The following is a 19,792-nucleotide window of genomic DNA, read 5'->3' on the forward strand; positions in this document are numbered from 1 at the left end:
GTTCTGATCAATTGCTTACAATTATAGTTGCTGCCTGTGCTATAGTTGCTTTCTAGTAGCTTATCTTGATGAAGTTTTGCCTGATTCCCCAGTCTGTCTTAATTGACTGCAATTGCACCTAAGTGGTTCTCAGGATCTGGTGTCACATGAATTAATGTAAATGAATCTTTCCTCCTGCAGAAGGCAGAAATCGTATGTGTATGTACACATGAAATAGATACATAAGAGAGCACAAATATTAACTGGTAAAATGCTAAAAAGTAATGGAACTTTTTCAATACAGGTCAACCAGCCTGGTGGTGGATGCCTCACCCCCAGAGACACTCAGGGTCAGGTCAGAGGGATGCTGGGTGACCTGATCTAGCTGTAGGTGTCCCTGATCACAGAATGTCAGGGATTGGAAGGGATCATGAATGATCAGCTAGTTCAATCCCCCTAGCAGAGCAGGAACACCTAGATTAGGTCACACAGGAATGCACCCATCCAGGCTTTGAATGTCTTCAGAGACGCAGACCCCAAAAGCTCTGGGCAGCACATTCCAGTGTTCTGTTACCTTTACCGTGAAGAAGTTTTTCACATATTTATGTGGAACCTCCTATGTTCCAGCTTGCCCCTTGTCGTATCATTAGATGTCACTGAGAAGAGTCTGGCTCCATTCTCCTGACATTCCCTGGATGTGTTTAAGAGCCGTTTGGATGTAGTACTCAGGGATATGATTTAGCAGAGGGTTTTTAGAGTCAGAGTACTGATTAGGCTGCGGTTGGACTTGATGATCTTCAAGGTCTTTTCCAACCTGGGTAATTCTATGATTAGCCCTTTTCATATTTATAAACATTAATGAGGTCACTCTTCAGTCTCCTACAAGCTAAAGAGACCCATCTCCCTCAGCCTTTCCTCATAAGGGGGATCCTTCACTCCCTTATCATTGCTTATGGCTTTGTGCTGGACTCTCTCAAGTAGTTCCCTCTCCTTGAACTAAGGGGCCCAGAACTAGACACAATATTCCAGATGCAGCCTCACCAGGGCAGAGCAAAGGGGTAGGACAGCCTCTCTGGACCTATAACCACACCCCTTCTGATACACCCCAGGATGCCATTGGCCTTCTTGGCCACCAGGGCACCATGCTCGTTCATGATCATTGCAGGGACTCTTCCAACTCAGATGATTCTATGAACATTGCGCCCAACACAGACATTTCTCAGTACACAGATGATGGCAGTAGTGGCAGTCTCAGCACACTCCAAACTAAGGAATTGCCTCATGCACATGCTGAGTGACTAACAAGTTCCTCAATTCAGCCTCAGCCTTGCTTGGTGAGGCGCTCAATAAGTATACATGAAACTGCTGCATGAATACAGGGAAACTTATCTGCTTAGGGAAATGTAATGGAAATTGCAAATTAAATGAATGGAAGGAAAACCAGCTATCATTATTCCTAAGAAGAGCATGCACAGAAGGAGTTATACCGGTAAAGTAATAGTTGGACAATTACAACACTAACAACATCAGTGCACTTCCTCAGCCTCGTTCTGTTTTAGGAAGGCTTGTCAGCATCCTCCTCACTAAGGAAATATTCCGAGTATCTCTGTACAGAGGAAAAGATAACAGATAATAATGACCCAAAAAGCATTAAAACGCTCCCTGTTTAGTCTTCTGAGGACAACATCTCGATGCTAACCCTTAGATTAAGGCTCATAAAAGCTGAAGTTACATGCATTTTAAGGCCTAGCAGCTCCTGTTGGCGTTTCCCCTGTGCTGAACTGTGACACAGTTTCCTTCGATTAGAAACAGGAAGGAGCTCAGCTCTTGCCACATAAGGCTGGAGCTACAAGCGCTCTGTCAGTAATGGAGCCTGAAGCCTGGAGGCTGCTCACAGCACGGCCGGCTCTAACCGAGCCCTCAGCTGCTATCTCTGCCCCTGCTCTCCCCTCACATGATGGCACTTGGCCCTTACTGCAGCCACACCGGAGCTGCCGACACGAGTCCGAGCAGCCCCACAGCCGTGCCGCAGGGCCTAGCACACACACCGTGTCCCCCTGCCCCTCGCCGTGCCCCGGAGCCTGTGGAGAACACCCCCCCCCCCCCGCCCCGAGCCCCTCAGGCGCCACCATCTCGCTCCCACCCCCAACCGCCCTCCAACACACCCGACCGCCGCTGAAGGGGGATTTAAATCAGAACCCGGAAGCCGGGCAGAGCGGCGCGGGGCACGCCGGGATTTGTAGTTCCGCCGCCCCCAGAGCTCAGCCCGCCGCTGATTGGCGAGGAAGGGGAGGAGAAACCACAATTCCCCTGAGCCTCCGCGGCCGCCTGCCGCGGCAGGTGCGCAGGCGCAGTGCGGGGGGCTGGTTTTTGAATCCTCGGCGTTGTTATTGACGCCATATTGCTGGTGCGGGAGTCACAGAGGGGAGCGCCGCCACCGCCGCCGCTCGGGCCCAGCCGCCATCGCTCGTCATCGACGGCCGCGGGCCGGATAACCGGGCCCGGCTCCTCACCCCTCGGCCCAGCGGCCGCTCCGCGACCTTCCGCGGGCGGAATCGGCCCCGCCGGAGCGCGGGGTACGGCGGGACGGGCGGCGACAGGGGATCCGGCCGGCCGAGCCGCTGGGGGCAGGGGCCGCTCCCCTGAGAGAGGCCGATAGGGAGGCGACGGAGGCCCTGACGCAGCGGCCCCCTCCTTCCCCCGTCTCCCTCGCTCCCCTCCCTCCCTCCCGCCCCACACAGCGAGGAAGGCGCCTCCGTGTAGGGCCGCTCTCCTCTCCGTCCGCCCGTCCCCCGTCTCCGAGCCCCGCTCCCCGGCCCGGCCGCCGCCCGGCGCCATGGCGTGCGGCGCCACTTTGAAAAGGACTCTGGATTTCGACCCGCTGCTCAGCCCGGCGTCCCCGAAGCGGAGGCGATGTGCGCCATTGTCAGCCCCGGCCTCGGCCGCCGCCTCCTCCTCCTCCTTCGCCTCCCCGCAGAAATACCTGCGCATGGAGCCCTCGCCCTTCGGAGAGGTGTCCTCCCGGCTCACCACAGGTGAGGGGGGAAACGCGGGGGGCTGCGGGCAGGGCGTGGGGGAAAGAGGGGGTGCCGCGGCTCCCCCCCACCGGGGCCGTTTTACGTCGGATCGGCGGTTGGCGGGGGCCGGGGCCGGCCCCGCTCGGCTTTGGCAGCATCGCGGCGGAGACACAATGGAAATGGCCGTTTGCGGCAGGAGAGGGGGAGGAGGGACGGGGAGGAAGGGGGGCGGGTAGCGCCGCTGCGGGCGGCCGGCACTGGGAGAGAGAGAGGGGTCGGGGCGGGGGGGGCTGCGGACAAGGTCCGGGCGGGGGGAGTGCGGGGCGGTGGGCACGGAGGAGGTTCGGTTTCTTTATTTTTATTTATTTATTTATTTATTTTTAATTTTTTTTTTTTCTCCTCCTTCCCCCCGGTGCTGGGAGAGCCGCAGGGCCGAGCCCGGTTGCGGAAATACCCGGCGGGGCGGGGACCCTCTCGGAGCCCCCCCTGCCCTCGGGGTGGGGGGGGGAGAGTCTGTCCCGGGGGGCCGCCGCCCCTCGCCCAGACGTTGTGGGGGGGCGGCCTGGAAGGAGGAGGAGGAGGAGGAGGAGGAGGAGGAGGGGAGGGGGGCGGGGAGCGCGGCTGGTCATCAATCACCAGCAAAACGCCGCCGGGAAAGGCCCGAGCAGATAAAACAAAGGGGCGATCCCGTGTGCGGGCCTTTAATGCTCGTCGCCGCTCCGAATGTGACCCGTTGTGCGGCATCCTTCAAGTTTCGGGCGGAAAAAAGCGTGCGATGAAAGCGGTTATGTGCGAGTGTGCGCTGCCTCCGGGGCAGATAAAATGAGAGCGAGCCGTCTCGCCTCGGAGACGTTGGGCGAGAAGGGTGCCCGTGCTCTTAAAGCGCGAGGGGAGGTGGTTGAGCCGGTGGCTCTGAGCGCCGCGGGTCTGCCCGTGACACGGTGCAGGGCTGAGCTCGTTGGGCACGAGGAGAAGAAAGGAGCGAGTGTTGGCCGGGCCTGTGGGATTGCAGGGGAGTTGGACTAGATGGCCTTCAGAGGTCCATTCCTACGAAGGATTCGATGATTTTATGACTGATTGTCCCTTCCTATGGTTACTCGTTGGGCAGCTTCCAGTAACGCACTCACTTTGTGCTTGCAGCCAGTAGTGGTGGCGGCGATGAGGTATTAGATCTTTGTCCTTTGTGTGCAGAAAGGAGCCCTCTGTAATTGTCGCAGCTCTTTGCGCTGCTGCTTTCTGTGCAGAAGTTTGCCTCAGAATCCTGCTGGTGTTGAGCAGGCGGATGAGCATTTTGCTTTCACATTGCCATCCACGTAGGGGGAATTCTTTATTTCAGTATTCCTACTTCGTGAAACGACAGCATATGCAGTAGAACACTTCTGGGTTGGTTTTTTTTTGCAGTTTTTATTCAGATATTACAAAAAGAAAAGGGAAAAGCTCAGAGGGAGGGAAGTATATGGAGGGCATACAAAGTACTCGCACTTGGCATGGATGCCTTGCTATTTTTTTGAACCTCTAGGAAAAGATCTCGAATGAGTCAGCGGTCTGCGACGAGCGCTGTGCACTCCCCAGTACAGTAAGGCTTTATGTACGTACTGAGATAGGGCTTCACAACTGGAATTCATTTGATTCTTTCTAGAAGATGCGTGGCTTCATTGCAATGATTTATTCTGGTTTGTTACCCTGGGATTTGGAGAGCTGAGATGATGAATATTGAATAGAAGTGTCATCTGGCCAGTGCGTGTGTATTGCTGGAAGGAGATGAATCAAGAAAACGTCCTGCAGAGATGATTCCTATGGCAATATTTGAGGTTATACCTGAATTCCTGTCATACTGTTAGTGATTGTGGCCCTTAAGAACAGAGACGTCACTGCAGCTGAGCAGATCCAGGCCTCATCTCTTGATAAAATCGGAGGCGCGGGCTGTAATCCTTGTGGGAACGTGGTTCTGTACCAGTGAGGGTGTTTTGTGTGAGCCGTGATACAATAAATAGTGGTTCCAAATGTCTGTGAGCCATTGAGTGCTCCTGAGCGAGGCTCAGTGTGTCTGCAAGTTGTGCACGTTTACGTGGCTGTTGTGTAAAAGCTCCCTCTGTTTTCTGTTCCAAGCCAAAGAAATTACACAGGAGAGTGCAAATGTCAGTGTGAAGGAGCTTGCTTGCTTTTTCCTTTCAGCTGAATTTAGGGGTATCATGGCATGATGAAATGAAATATACCCAGTGGACAAAATAGAGCTTTAAAAGGGGTCATTTGAAACATTCTGTGGGATTTACTTCATCTAATTTTGTAAATGCACATCTGACCTAATAATTTGTGGGATTCTCGATAGTCGTGCAGAAGAAATGGATGGTTTATTCTACAGCTCTGCCTGGGGATGAGGCTGAGGGTCCTTGAAGAGTATTCGCTGCTCTCCATTGGCCGTAGGATTAATTGAGGTAACCATTGCTGATGCCGACGTGTACATCTGGGTTGGATAAATCTTGCCCTCTCTCTGAGGAGAATTCCAGGCAGATTTTACAAGTCTTCCCAGCTGAGTCACTGTTTGGTTCTTTTTTTTTTTTTTTTTTTTTTTTTTTCCTGTATTGAGAAATTCATAACAATAGGCAGAGTTCACTCCACTGAGGGTTTTTTCTCAGGCTCTTCCTGTAACGCTCACATTTCCAACACTTAAGAAGTATCTGAATTTGATTTAATGAAATCACTTTGCTATCAAACCTAATGCCTCTACTTCATTTTAACTTCACTCAAAAGGCTTTTTTCCTACCTGGTGCTGTTATAACTTTACCCAGCAGGGAATGTATCAGCACCAGAACTTAGCGCATGGTTAATCATTTCAAGCGAGAATTATCTGGAAGCGGAATCTGAACTGCTGGAGGGAGGTGCAGAGAGCGAAGAACACAGTGTGGCAGTCAGATGAGAAACCAGCTGTCTCTACAGAGCGCTCATAGACAAATAAACGACGCGTCTGGTTGAGAGGCGAGGCTTATTCGAGATGAAACGTATATCTCACAAGAGTGCTTTAATATTCTGTGGTTATTTGAACAGCTGTTAGGTCACTTCCAGTTTCTCAATGAATTTGGCAGCCAAACTGTAATTGTGGCTTCGCCGTCTATATTTTCTGTGGAGTTGACCTTCCAATTACTTGAGCGTACTCTGTAAGTGCGTTTGGTAATGCTGGATACCATTGTTTGCATCTGGAATGATGTGCTTAAAAGCACACTCACGTAGGACACAGCCGCCTGATGGAAGATGGCTCTGGCTCTGAGAAGTTTCCTACTGCTGGGATGGTACCAAAGAGATCTACTTGGATGTCAGCTCTTGCTTGCAGTGAGGCTGTTCTGTGTGATCCAAATAGCTCTGTTGGTTAGAGCCCTTCAGCTGATGCTGGCTGGAATGGTGGAGATGGGAAGGTAGATAGAAACATCTGCAAGTCACCTGGCGCACACTGTGCTATGGCTGAGTTATGGCCCAGTGGGTGGACGGTGTGAGAAGGGGCTGGAGAGCTGCTTGGCTGGATCGTGTGCTTTGTGTGTTCCCTTTCCTTGGTGGTCCTGAGGGTGCTGTCTTGCTTTTAAGCTGTCACATACATTTTTGAGTCTGGAAGGAGAAAGTTGCAATATTTCTTGTATTCTCTTCCAGATGAATTTTGCATTCTCTGCTGGAGAAGCATTACTCACAGTTTTACCTTGTTGAAAGGTCACGTTTTGGGCAAGAGAGTGTGGAATGTATTGCACTCAAGTTGTTTGCTGTATTCAAGGGCACGTCAGTGCAAGAAAAGCCCACATGTCTGAATGCTCGAGGCTGAGGTCCCAGCAGGAGGTGCAGTCCGACAAACCAACTGGTGGGGGGTGAAGAGGGCTGGTGTTGGCAGGGTCCTTGACTGTGCCATAGTAACTGAGAACACAAACCTTGATGGGTAGCTTTCTTCCACGCTGCTATTTCAGAATCAGAGGATGAGCTGCAGCTAGAACTCAGCAGAATTCTAAAGAAAGTTGTATTTAAAAATAGATTGTGAAATCCCTTAAAAATCCCCAAGCAGGCGGTGCAGTTCTTCACTCTATCAGAAGCATTTATGCACTCAGACATTCCCCAGTAACACAGCGGTGTCGCAAACCAGAAATGGGAGGGGGTGGGGTTATGGAGAATGGCTTCACCTCGGGTCACTGGTTGGGATCCAAGCAGGGATAATGTCAGAAATCGGCCGGCGTATGGAAACTATTGGATTGATGTGCTCTGTGGTAATGGGTGCACACAATTGGTATTTGCTGCTTCAGTGGCGGTCTGATGGCAAATGGCCGTAGACAGAGATGGCAAACGGAGCTGGTTGTGAGACGCTGTCTTCTGAGAGCTGAATAAATAGAAATCAGTTTAGTTTCTTTAATATATGCGCTTTCCTTTCACGGAGTCATCCGAAAAATTGGGTCTAATTACCAAAAATGTTGAAAGTTACGCAAGAAAATGACTTTGACCTTTCCAAGTAGGAAGAGCCGCGAGCCTTCCCCATAGGCTGCCCTGCTGTCCTGCTGTGACCTTTCGCTTGTGTCCTCTTGAGCAAACGGAGAGCCGCGTCTCCGCAAGCTCCGCTGGGGCTGCAGCCAAGGCCAGCTCTGCATTTCCAGTGCACCAGTGCAGCGGGGTTGGAACGCGTTGGTACCGTCACATCTCCTGCCTAATTTCTGTTTTGTTAACTTTTATTGGTGTGTGTGTTTATTGCTAAATTACCGTGGCACAGTGCCAGGCTTCTTCTTGTGCTCCAGTATGGCAGAAATCATTGGGATTTTAGAAACAAAACATTCCCACCCCTTAAAAAAATAGAACAAAAAATAGAAAAAGCGCATAATGACGGCATCTGGATGCAATCATTTCATCTGTATGAGAAGTTCCTCTATAGATTCCTGTGGTGACTGTAAATGTTAAATGCCTTTGGTCTTAGATGTCATAAAATGTCAAAGCAAATTCTTTGTTTCGGTGGCAAGTCTGGTAGATGCACTGTGACTTTGTGTGTGTGTGTGAAGAGAAAGATGTAATTGCTGTATCTAATACATTTTGCATTGCTTGATTTATTTTTCATTACTCAACCCCTTGATGGGGAGCGCTGGGATTTCCTGAAATAACACGTTTGCAGAATGAGCTGATGCATGTGTGAGCATCGGGCACGTCGCGGGAGAAGCAGAACCTTCATCAGGCTGAGGCATCAAGTAATTGGATCTCCTGAGGTAGCGGGTTCTGGGCTGCAGGATCTGGGACGAGCTGCTTCTGGAGCTGCAGGCGCTACTGCCAAGTGTCAGTGCTGTACCCACCCTGTGTTCTGTCTGTGACATGAGAGTGGTTTCTAAAAGTATACATTCTGTTATTGAAGCCTAATGCAGCATGCCTAATTAAGAAACTTAACTGGAGTGATTGATGTCTTTGACCAAAGCAAGAAGAGGAGTATCTGGACCGTTTTAATTTGTCTTGTGTCTGCGGAGTCCCTGTTTACATAGATTTAAAAAAAAAAGCCTAACAGGGAATATTGTTAATCCATTGCTTTGCTGCAGCGCTGTCCTGTCTGGAGGAGATGCTGGCATCCTAACACAGAATTACAGAATTGTAGGGGTTGGAAGGGACCTCTAGAGATCATCGAGTCCAACCCCCCTGCGAAAGCAGGCTCCCTACACCGTGTCACACAGGTAGGCGTCCAGGCAGGTCTTGAATATCTCCAGAGAAGGAGACTCCAAGGAGACTCCACCACCTCCCTGGGCAGCCTGTTAACATTGATTTTGTGTGTCTGTAGTCTGCTGGAGAGATCCAAATTTGGACTGTGGTAACATCAACCAAATGTTGAGTAAGGATGAAAAGCCTGAACTAGGACAGTGGAACAGATTGGCCTCAGAAGGAGCTGCAAGCTGTTGGGGTGTGTGTGCTATGTGTGCTGCTGGCATCAGGAGAGCTCTCCATTGATTCACTGAGACAGAATCTCAGGCACGGCTGAGGTTTGGATGCATATGTTGGATGGTGACATTGCAAATTGAAACCTGAGCTGTGGCTTCCATTTCAGGCCAGGAAAAGTGCTACTCTGATTTCAGCCCATTGAGTCACCTTCCTACTTGTTTTGCCAAAGTTTCCTTCAGAGAAGTTGGGGAAGTTGGGAACCGAGATGTGAAATTGCTGGTTTGAAAATGAAGCCAAAAAGAAAAATCCTTCAGGGGAAATAATCGGCATCTTCATGGTTGATAAGAGGTTATTAAAATGGAGAAAATAATTGCTTGCCTTGTTACCTTTTCAGATGGAACGACTGTTGCCCTTGTACATAATTTCTAGGCAATTACAGGTCAGGATGGAGTAATTAGATGACAGAATGATGAAAAAGAAAGAATAATTTTGTGTCTCTTATCATGAGTTGAAGGAAGTAGACATCACTCCTTGGAAGTAAATATTTGGCTTTGTAATGCTTCAGTGTGACATAACATATTTCAGATGCCGAGCCTGAATTCTGCTTTGCCCCTTCATGTTTCGCTCTCTTCATTGGTTGTGAAAGCAACACGAAGTGTGTCATTCTGCTTCCCTCGTCATTTCGAATTTGGAAGGAGAACTGGAGTGAATGCTGTCCTTGCTTGATTGCAGTGTTAAGCGAACAAATATATTTAACATTATGATCTTAATATACAGGACTCTAGATGAAAAACCATCTCTACATGTTGTTCTATTTGGGTCTATTCAGCTGACTCCCCCTCGTGCTGACAGCAGCCCCCATTTTTATTATTTATGCTGGCCTGGAACCTGGCCCTTTTAAAGAAGGATGGAGATAGGGACACGTGGCGTGTAGTCTGCCCAGCACCCGCAGTCATTCTGAGTCGGAAATGTCACCTGAGAAGTCCTTCATTGCAGCGTGGTGGCACTGTGGGTTTTTCTTGCTCCTGCCCCAGATGCAGCAGGCCCCGTTCTCATGTTCAGCTCCTCAGCCCGATGTTTCCTGCTAACCAGCTGTGTGCCTCTAGATGTGTCTACAGCCAGTGGGGAAGTGAAGTTAAAATGGAATGGAAGGTAGGCAGCACGGAGGCAGTTTGATTGGATGGAACACAAACCTTTTTCCATCATACATAAAATTGCTGCCTGAAGTACAGTGTCCGGCTTGAACTTTAGCAGCATTGAGGACGGCAGCGAGTCCTATTTAAAACAGCCAGCAAATTCTGATGTACGTGATTCATGTTCTCGCTTCAGTTTTATGGTCTTAGTGAGGCTCAGTTAATTGGGGTTTTCTTTAGCGAGTACACCTCCAGATTCTAGATCTTAATAGATGAAGTAATTCATTAAATAACTGTCACTATTGAAAAAGACAGTTTGGGCCTCCTTATTTAAGGAACACTAAAGGAACGTGTCCTGTGTTTGACACCAGATAAGCACCCGTTTTAATTCAGTCGTCAACTGCAGAGAGAATAGAGTTAATTGCAAGTGAAGGAAATTAAGAAACAACTGGAAAAGCCAAGAAGGCTTTCTGGAAGCAGAGGCATTAGTTAAAATAAGGAATGTGAATAATTGTGAGTTGCCTGTATTTGAATAGTCATTGAATAGTTCGGTGCTGTGTTAAATGAGCGGGTTTCACTTACTAACCTTCATTGTACAAGTGGAGGGCATTAGGAGGTGAATCCTTGGTGGTAGCGCAGTGCCGACAGCACCCACCTGTGGGCCAGTTCTGTGCTCACCAACGATGCTGCTTCGCATCTCCTGTATCAGTCCGAATGTAGGAATCCTGTCAGCCAGCACAGACTAACAGCATGCCCAAGTCTTCAGGTTCCAGGCTTTTTTTGTCTTCTTTTCCTTACCTGGTGGCTGTTTGAAATGCAGACAGTGTATTACTGTTGTTTCTGCTCCCTGCTGGATTTGTCTAGTTGCAGAGCTTTCCCTGAAGGTAGTGTTGCCATGCAGGCTGTCAAAGCAGCATTTACTGGGAGGTGTTGTTGCAGTAGATCTGTCCGGAGCTTTTTTTCTTACAGTCTGTGATTGTCAGAGCACTGTTAGAAGATACCAAATTAGAAGTAGATGAAGTTACTGTAGTACAGGATTTTTTTTGTCTGCAGTTCATGTAATTTGGAATAGATTTGTGTATTCCTTAGTGCACAGATCTTTACTGTCTGTTCCAGTTGTACTGTTTGTCCCCAGAGTCAGCACATGTTTATTTTTTCCCCTGCTACCTCCCTTCTGTTCTAGTTGGGTTTTATACATTCTCTCTGAAGTATTCTCAGTGTAATTAGCAGACGTGGTTTGGGCTGGAAGAAACCTGGCTGATGGCTCTTGGTTTAAACCTGTTGATCAGTCTGTTCAGATCTTTTCTTAATATTTTTGGAGGTTAATCTGGTTTGAAAATGTTTCTACATATAGGTATTATTAAAGAGAGCTGTAGAGAAGACTTAGCAAAGTTGTTAGGCCTCATTCAGCTGATGTTTTTGCAGTTCATACAGAATTTGTAAAGCAAAATATGACCAAGACCACATAGTTGCAGCGGAGGATCCACACGCATGGTTGTGTTCAGTAGTTAACATAAATACAGCGTGTATCCTTGCAGTCAGGTTTCCTGGAGCATACATGGTGCTTCTTGGAGCTTTAGGAGAGGTGTGATGTTATCAGCTGACTGGGTTCCCACTCAGCACTGAGCTGTGTCCCTGGAGCCAGAGCAGCACTTGATTCTGAGGAAGAAGATTGTTTTGCCACCCTAATGCTGGTGAGTTAAAATGTTGCAACTCCACCTGCAATGTCTGATGCCCCACCTATGTGACAAGTTCTACCTGGGATTCGTTTCGGAAGCCTGTGTTTAACCTGGTTGGTGTATTTCAGTACCTCAGTGGAGTGTAGTTTATAGTTTGTCCTACAGCAATAGGGAATCCTCCAGCCGTCCTTGAATGTGGCTCTTTTATCTTCCTCAATTTCCTTCATTTCCCTGTTGTGCTGCTTATATTTTCTGCAGTTGCAGCTTTGAACCAAGTTACCATGACGGACAGAACTGCACAAGCACTGTGGGCGTAGGATTGAAAAGGTAGAAATTACAGGGTGCTCTTTGTCCAGGAGCAACATCCAAACAAGCTCCTTGGAGAAGGTGCTGATACTTCTGTTGGCTGGAATTGATTTCCTTGCCCATCAATGAGAATCCTCTAGATTGGCTTGTGCTATTAGAGAGCAGCCGCCACTGAACCTCTGAACTAGAAATTGACAAATGTTTGCTTCTGCTTGATCTGGCATGGGCTTCGGCCACTTACTGAAACAGCTTATTGCTGAAGTTAACTTGCTTCATACGGGTGCGTGTTAGGAAATGTTCAAATGTAGGACCTCAGGAACATTGGGTTCACAAGCACTGAAAACTGGTGGAAGAAGGTTTCATGGTGTTGCATTGAATGGAAACAGGAAGGAACTGAGTTGGAGCTTTTTGCAACCCTGACACAATCACAGTGATGAATGTGTATGTGAGCCTTGAAAGGCCATCTCTGCCTTAAGTCTAGAAGCTTAGTCTGGGGGAAGCAGACTGTTTAGGGAAATGCGGTTTTGTTTGTTTTATAAATAGGTCTGAGCATTTACAAGAATTGTGGTATGAAGGGAGGCTTTGGAGCTCTCTTTGTTTGAAGGTCTCCTGGAGGAGTAGGGGGGAAGGCATTATTTCCCAAGGGGTGTCCATTGGGGGGCTCTGATGGTCCTGAGAGCTTTTTGCCACATATTTCAGAGAGGAGGCACCACAGGGTTGATAATGAGATGAGATTATTAGAAGCACCTGCTGTATTTACCCAGTGCAGGTCAAATGCTGACTTACATATTGCTGTACTCTCTTAAAAGAGGTTATTGATCCATCCACGGGGTTTACTTGGATACATCTGGGGCCATGAAGTGTTGCGAAGGCCTTTGTTTTTGTCTGTTGGATTCCAGTTCTTGGAGGGTTTAAGCAGTAGCTGCTTTATGAATATTTGGTCAGAATTGTTTCCTTCCCTACTTTGTTGCTTGTCTGTCAGATACTGAATAAGGAGGAGCGGCACATCACGGAGACTTAATTTTCATCTGTGTGTATCATCCAGTTTTTGGTTCCTACATTTCCAAATCAGACTGTTTGTTCTTGTTAGCTTTACCCCAGCACTGGCACTTGACCTTAATAAATAATCTATTCTGCTCATGTGTTCTCTTGTGAAAATGCTCTGGACTTAACACTTCTCTGTTAGTTTCATTATTTGCTTTGTGTCCTGGGTAAAATGGCACCGTTCTTGGAGGCTTAAGAGTTTAGTTTTTAGCATCTCCTGGTCATCTACATTAGATGTTCTAGTAGAAATAAAGTGAAATGCTGAAATGTAATTACTTGAGGTTTAATTCTTTGACTGTTTTTCTCCTAGAACAAATTCTGTACAACATAAAACAGGAGTACAAACGCATGCAGAAGAGGAGACACTTAGAAAATAACTTCCAGCAGACAGATCCTTGTTGTTCTACTGATGCACAGCCACATGCGTTATTTCTTACTGGACCAGCTTTGCCAGGTAGCCGGAGCGTTCTGTGTAATTTTGGTCTGTGTTCTCAGATTCTGAGGAAATAATTTGCCTTTTTTGCTTCCTGTATTATTGCACTTTCTCATCATTTATGGTTTCTTTTGGGGGGAAGCAATAATAGCATTAATCTGGAAGCTTACCAGGTTTTCTTCTTTCCCTGCCACTGATCCTGCAATAGGCTGATACAAAGCAGCTGTCTTTGCAAAAATACATTGTAGTTTTAATGTAGAATAGAAGCTTGTCAGTGGCAACTGCCATTTGTGCCTCACTGTGTGATGCTCCTGGCTTTTTCATACGTATCCTTTTACAGTTAAGATTCACTTTAATTTGAAGTATTCAATGGCCCAGGAACTAGTCTCCAAATAATATGTAAAATTCCTTTAATGTAAAAAGTGTGAGGAGAACTGATTATAATATGGGTTTTGAACTCCTTGTAAGTGGGACATGGGTTATACCCCAGTATTTTTGTCTTAGGTACTTCATCTGCAGCATCATCACCATTGAAAAAAGAACAGCCCCTGTTTACTCTCAGACAAGTTGGAATGATCTGTGAACGTTTGCTGAAAGAACGTGAAGAGAAAATCCGTGAAGAGTATGAAGAAATTTTGACCACAAAACTTGCAGGTATATTAATGGTTCAAAATAATGTGCTAGCATGAATTCAAAAGCTTTTATTTTGTTTTACTTCTCTTTTTTTGTATTATGCTGTTTAGTTTCTTTCTGAGCTGGTCTGATTAAGAATGAGATTGCATACAGTGCTGATAAAACTGTAGACTCTTTGATAGGATTTTCTGTTCTGCGCTGTCTTGGATAGAAACTGTGACTCCTGGGTATTACTAATCAATGGAAACAGAGGTTTTATTTCACATAGAACTTTCTCTCGCTGCTGTGTTGGAATTGATCATTTCCTCTTCATTTTATTTATTTTTTTTTTGCCAGAAAGACTTTCTATTTTACTTCTTTAAGAGCTCTTTGTGAAGGATCTTTTTCCCTGCTTGGAAACTGACTTCCTTTTTCTGGAATTTGGCAAGAAGACACAGTACCTAAGACTTCCCTTTCACTTCCCAGTAATTACATTACTCTGCTGCCAGCGGTGTTGGGTAGCTGCTTCATTGTCAGTAATTTAGCTGCGTTTCTGTTCCTCTGTGTTGAATCCTTGCATTTCCTACCAGTCAGCTGGTGTTTTTGGCGCCTCATGTCAGCTTACCTTTGATAAGGATCGTGTTAATGCCAGCAATGTGAAAAGGACTTTCCTTCAGTTGTCAGTGTCCTCTACTTCTGAGTGTTTTGCTAAGGTCTGAGGATCTAATTTTGGTGTGTTCAGAGGTAGATGCCTTCACAATATGATGTGTTTAATGCTTAGTATGATTATAATGAGCATTTCAGGACACGCTTTGGCAGTGAGCTTAGTTTTTGAATACCTGTTGCCATTGTGTCCCACCTGAAAACGCATCAAATTAAAGTTAGCAGATCTCTGGATTCAGGAGCCAGCTCCTGTGGGCATTGCCCATGCAGGAGGTCACCAAGCCTGTCAGACTGCTGGGTTGCACGTGACAGCGTTGTCTCTGCACCTGAGTCTGTTTCACGTTCTGTGCTTTCTGGTCTGCTACCATGAAGTGTGTGTTTTCTTAATACATAACCAGCCCTGCATACTTAGTTTTCTTTGGACCTAATGTTTTGTTTGTAGATTCTTCTTTCTTAACTCGATTCAGACTGATTAATTGAAACAAGAGTCTTTTTTTTTCCTTCTAATTTATGTATGTTAGGAATGGAGTCCTTTCTTACATTCTTAAACGCTTTTCAGTTAGCGGTGATGATAACAACCAATTGAAGACCAGATATGCTCATTGATTTGTCTCAGTCTTTGAGTCCAACTTGCAGTTCTTTACAGCAGGAACCTCTGGCACCGTGTGCTCTTGTGTCACTCTGAAAGGGAACCTCAGGGAAGGGGAACAGTACCTTCTCCTAGGGCCTGAGGGCAGCGTACAGTGAGATGAGATAAGGTTTATTTCCCTGTAGGGTGATCTCTAAAAGAACTGGTTATTGCATCCCATATATTTTGCCAGTAGTGAATTCTTAGTATTACACAGGAGTTTAGAAATAGACTGTTAGAATTGGGCATAATTCTTTTCACAGAAGACCACTTGCATCTTTCTGCTGGCAGAGCAACTATATCCCTTTCTTTGCTTTGTACAGTGAGGTGATGACTCATTTTTACAGACCAGTGAAATGAATGGAAATGCAACTGGAAATTGTGTAACAAATATTGATTAGCTTCTTTCAAGTGACTGAACGGAATGTTTGGAACTTGGATCTATTTTCTTCATTCCTTTCCTGAATCATGCTTTTCTTGGAGGTAGTTAGCCAGATACTGCCTTTTTTGTTTTCCTCTGCCATGTTCTTTGTGAGCAGCATTGCCTTTCACGTAGAGTGAGTGATGGAGTGATCAATGGAAAACTGAGGTTGCTGTAATGCCCCGGATTTCCCCTCCTGTTGTTATTTGAAACCACGATGTCAGCATAAACTTAGCCTTTGCAGATTTGAAACCCAGAAGGGAAGACTGCAAGGGGCTCAGTGAAACTTCAGCTTGAGAGCAGTTCTAGAACCTGCTTGTGAAAAACAGCTCTATTACTGCAATTCAAGTTATGAATTCATTTTAACGGTGCTTGTATTCATGGCACTTAGCCATCTTTTGACTTGAAATAGCTAAAACCTGCCGTAGGAGATTCCAGTGGTCCAGGTATCTTTACAGGTTCTCATCAGTTCACGGTAGATGATTTTACCTTTGGATTCCTTAACTTTCTTATGCTGAATGCCACAAGAAGGGGTTTTTCACTAAGTGTGGATTCTTAAAATTACCAAAACCAGATTTTTAACAGAGACGGTGCTACAAAGTGGCTGTGTATGTTGACATAAACCTTAAAAGAAGAAAGCTGGAAGGTTTCTTTCTGGCCTTTAGTACATTCTTTCGGGAAAAGTTCTAGTTGCTGGTTTTTTTTGGAAATGGTTTCAATCTGCTCTTTGTGTTATTTGGTTGTTTGGCTAAGATCCTCACGTGGCTCCTGAAAAGCCATCAATCAGAACTGCAGTGAGACAGAGGTTCAGCTTGAGGGCAGAGGGGAAGTGGCCGCCACGGTGCTGGGCCCGCTCGCTTAAGGATGAATGTCCTTAGATGGCTGGGCCAGGTTCGCGCTTTGGCTGCTGCTGCGCTGCTTGCTGATTACTGATACACTGTTTACTTCAAAGGTGAAGCTCCTCCCTGCAAGATGATGGGGACTTTAATGGGGCAAGCCTGTGGGACTAGGAACTACTACAAATCTAACTGCATTTTGGGTTGAAGATTGCCTTCTTTGACCTTGCCCTTTTCTCAGAACACCCCACATTGCTGCACATGTATTTTTCCACAAGGGAGGAAGGGGAATGGAGAGGAGCGGCATCTGGTAGATATTACTCTCCTTGTTCAATTTCCTAGTTCTGAAAGGTGATATCCTGCTGATGAGTGCACTATTAATACTGAACAAAATATGGAGAATGTATGGGTGTGTGCATAGAAATGATAGTATTTCTGGGAAGTAATGCTTAGTTCAAAGCCAAATAAACATGTTTGATATCTAAATTCCATTTCACATCACTCAGTGTCTCTTTTCATGAAGCTCAGAGTCAGCTGCACCTTGCCTGTTGTGGCTGCTTCTGTGACTAGAATGAGTCAAGCATTAGCCACTTCATATCTCGTGCCTTTAGTTTGTTCTTGCTTTTGATTTCCTGGCAGAAAGTGTTTCTAACTCTGCAGCAAATCCTTTTTCCCATGCTTCTTTGTTTCCATTTCATTACATTAATTTTCTTACATCTGGTAGCGATAGGAGCAGTGGGAAGTTGCACTTCCAATGCTAGCACTGACCGTAATGCCATGTTTGCTTAACTGCTTCACCCCTGATAGGCATCTGTGCAATGGGCATGTTACTTCAAAACGTTCTGACACTTAGCAGGTATTAGGTTTATTGAGATCTTTGTGTATATGTGATGCAGTTCTCTGGGAGCATGTTACTGCTTTTCTATTCCCTTTTAATTAAGGGGATGTGCTGCAGTGTTGTTCTTTGGGAATGGAAAAGAATGGCAGCTGTGAGCTGTGTGAAGGCACTTGAAAATACTCTTGGAGGATGTGTGTTTAATTGCTACGATCTGTATGGTATGAAAAGTAGCCTTAAATATTTTTCAGCTTGAGTTAATCTTAATAGACTCACTCTTGTAATGCTTCATGCTTGCAGAACAATACGACGCGTTTGTGAAGTTCACGCATGATCAGATCATGCGACGATATGGAGAACAGCCTGCCAGTTGTGAGTATCTCTTTCTTCCGCTTCCTGCAGCAGCATTAGGATACTGACCTTGCAGTAGCTTAAATGGCCGTTGTTTAGTGCTAGGCTTCATCTGGGCCCCGAGGTAAAAATACTTGATGTTGACAGCGTGGAGAACCAAGGTGGAGAGGAAGACATGCAATAAAACGCAGCTCTCGCTTAAAACACAGAAGCTGTCTGCTGTTACGTGCTGATTTTTGAAACAAGTTTGGGTGTTGCCATAGCAGATTTGCGTAGACCTGGCTTTTGTTAACTCCATTATTAATTGCTGTTCTCTTTCTCTTTGCAGACGTTTCATGAATCACATTTTCTGCATATGTGGGCTGCCCTATCCACCCCGTTTTATTGTTGCAGGCTGTCCCAGTAATGACTTGCAGCAATGCCATATTTTCTCCCCCCTGTGAACAAAGGTTATTTCAAGCTTTTGTCAGTGGCAACCACTCTTATGCAGCAACTGGTTTTGGAGTGCTCCCTGATGTCAGTACCACCTGGATGTGGACCTTTGCTACCTGTAATAATACCAGTGGCCTCATTTGCTGTATCATTACAATTTGGCTTCTTATGTTAATAAGTTTGAAAAAGTAAAGGATTAAAGCTGATGTTCTAGAAGTTGCCCTTCACTGGTTGTGTAAATAAAAACGTAGAATGACACTTCTGACTGAAGTTAGTGTGGTTTTCATAACTGTGCACTACAACAAAGCTGTAATCACAGTTAAATTAGAATGTAATCCCAGGACAATTTTAAGCAAATAGCCCACAGTACTGCCTGTGAAATAGTGAAGGAGGGCATTTCTGTATTCCATGACTTTTTTGGGGGTTAAGAATGGGTTTATATGATTTCTCATTTTTGTAGTTTTTATTTATTCTCTCAGTCTTTAACAAATGTTTATTGCTGCAATTTTTCAGTGTATCATTGTTTTACTGCCCTTGTAGTACTGGAATTTAGTTGGAAGAATAAAACATTTACTTCTAATCTGTTTGTTTTTAATATGCAGGTGGAACTTTTGCCGTGTATGAATAAACTTAAATCTGAGTGTTTAAATGAAAACTTGATTTACTAGCAGCAGTGGGTGGGCCCCGATATTTAGACGAGGAAAAAAATGGCTAAGAATGTTATGTAACTCTTTGGAGGCTGCAAAATGTGTTAGGTTGGATGCGGTCTGTAGTTACGGAGGCATGTTTGTTATACAACTGACCGTACTGCTTTGACTGCCGCTGACTCAACAGCTGTGCTCATCTTCCTTCAGTTTTGAATGACACATCAAAGGAGATGTGCTCACGAGATAGAGCGGCTGCTTGCACCACAGGCTGCAACTACCCAGGTGCTGGAGGAGCTGGAGGTGTGCAATCCCCGTGTGCTGGTCCAGGAGTTTGTTCTTAGATACGCTCAGCTGTTTCCAAACTGCTGTATCAGGGGTGGCTGCTGTTGTCTGTGCAGTTCTGAGTCACTTGTAAATGACTGAGATGTTGTTGCTACACGGTGATTCCAGATCTCAGTGCTGTGGGTACAAGTATTGCTCATCACATTACTTGGATTATCTGTTGCTGGGACTCGGAAGCTTTTCTGAAGTAATCCCTTAGTTAAACTGCTCTCTGCGTTAATTTGTTGTCAGTCGTTGCTGAAGTGGAAGTCTGTATGTCTCCACTTCTAATTAATGGGGAAAAGTTGAATTTTAATTGCAACTTCAGCTGGTAGATGTACACGGTCATGGGGTTCTAGAAAAGCCGTGTGAGTTCTGGCTCTTCATGAATTTTATTTCCTTTAATAGCAACGTAGGTGCAGAAAGGAGGAAAGCCCTGGCTCCCAGATGGACCGCTGCGCAATTGCAGCATCCTCATGCGCCTCCTTTATCCCGTGTTCCAAAGGTCCTTGTTCAGGCTTGACAGAAAACAGTACGTGCCTGAGAATTGGCGGTAGAATTAAAATAACAGCTGTTGTGATTGT

General features: G+C 46.1%; 1 protein-coding gene across 1 annotated transcript; it reads left to right on the forward strand.

Moving 5' to 3' along the window:
* The first annotated feature begins 2,368 nt into the window (after positions 1-2,368).
* AKIRIN2 (akirin 2) lies at positions 2,369-18,820 on the forward strand. The gene is made up of 5 exons (XM_015858899.2): positions 2,369-3,014; positions 13,340-13,483; positions 13,967-14,116; positions 17,758-17,829; positions 18,137-18,820. Exons 1-5 carry the CDS (start codon positions 2,816-2,818, stop codon positions 18,145-18,147), a joined length of 576 nt encoding a protein of 191 aa, XP_015714385.1. The 5' UTR covers positions 2,369-2,815; the 3' UTR covers positions 18,148-18,820.
* The last annotated feature ends 972 nt before the right edge of the window (positions 18,821-19,792 follow it).

Source organism: Coturnix japonica, chromosome 3, assembly GCF_001577835.2.
Source record: "Coturnix japonica isolate 7356 chromosome 3, Coturnix japonica 2.1, whole genome shotgun sequence".
In the NCBI taxonomy this organism is placed as follows: domain Eukaryota; kingdom Metazoa; phylum Chordata; class Aves; order Galliformes; family Phasianidae; genus Coturnix; species Coturnix japonica.

Bases quoted from the DNA above. Each gene is read 5' to 3' on its own strand.
- AKIRIN2 (XM_015858899.2), top strand. From the start codon at position 2,816: ATGGCGTGCGGCGCCACTTTGAAAAGGACTCTGGATTTCGACCCGCTG. The intron at 3,015-13,339 runs GTGAGGGGGGAA...TTTTTCTCCTAG, and splicing joins GTCCTCCCGGCTCACCACAG to AACAAATTCTGTACAACATA. The intron at 13,484-13,966 runs GTAGCCGGAGCG...TTTTTGTCTTAG, and splicing joins TACTGGACCAGCTTTGCCAG to GTACTTCATCTGCAGCATCA.